We start from the raw sequence: 268 nt of genomic DNA, 5'->3' as shown, positions 1-268 counted from the left end.
CCAGCCGGGTCCCCCAGCACCTCTGGCCCATGGGGATGGCTCAGGGGTGGGTTTTGGGTATGGCACACCCCACTCTGCAATGCACTGTGCTCACCTCCTCGATGCTGTAGCTGACTTTGGAGGCGTTCCCGGTGTCACTGTCATTGGCAAACACGGTGTAGATGATGCTGTCGAGTGTCAGGTTCTGGGCATACAAGGGGGTGGGGGTGGTGGCATCACCCAGCAGAGCAGGGGGGGTGGTGCTGGGCCCAGCCTCTGCCAGCCCTGC

The 268-nt window shown here is 63.1% G+C and overlaps 1 protein-coding gene across 1 annotated transcript in view; it reads right to left on the bottom strand.

The window, feature by feature from the left end:
- The window catches only part of CDHR2 (cadherin related family member 2), a gene marked incomplete at both ends in the record, with an annotated part of 7723 nt that overhangs the window by 5446 nt on the left and 2009 nt on the right, over nucleotides 1–268 (bottom strand). Inside the window, one exon of the mRNA XM_029084392.1 lies at nucleotides 95–184. Within this exon, the coding sequence (XP_028940225.1) occupies nucleotides 95–184 (90 nt within the window). The remainder of the gene's footprint in view (nucleotides 1–94; nucleotides 185–268) is intronic.

Source organism: Antrostomus carolinensis, unplaced genomic scaffold, assembly GCF_000700745.2.
Source record: "Antrostomus carolinensis isolate BGI_N321 unplaced genomic scaffold, ASM70074v2 scaffold28183, whole genome shotgun sequence".
NCBI classification, from domain to species: Eukaryota; Metazoa; Chordata; class Aves; order Caprimulgiformes; family Caprimulgidae; genus Antrostomus; species Antrostomus carolinensis.
This window is presented reverse-complemented; position numbering and strand designations above follow the sequence as displayed.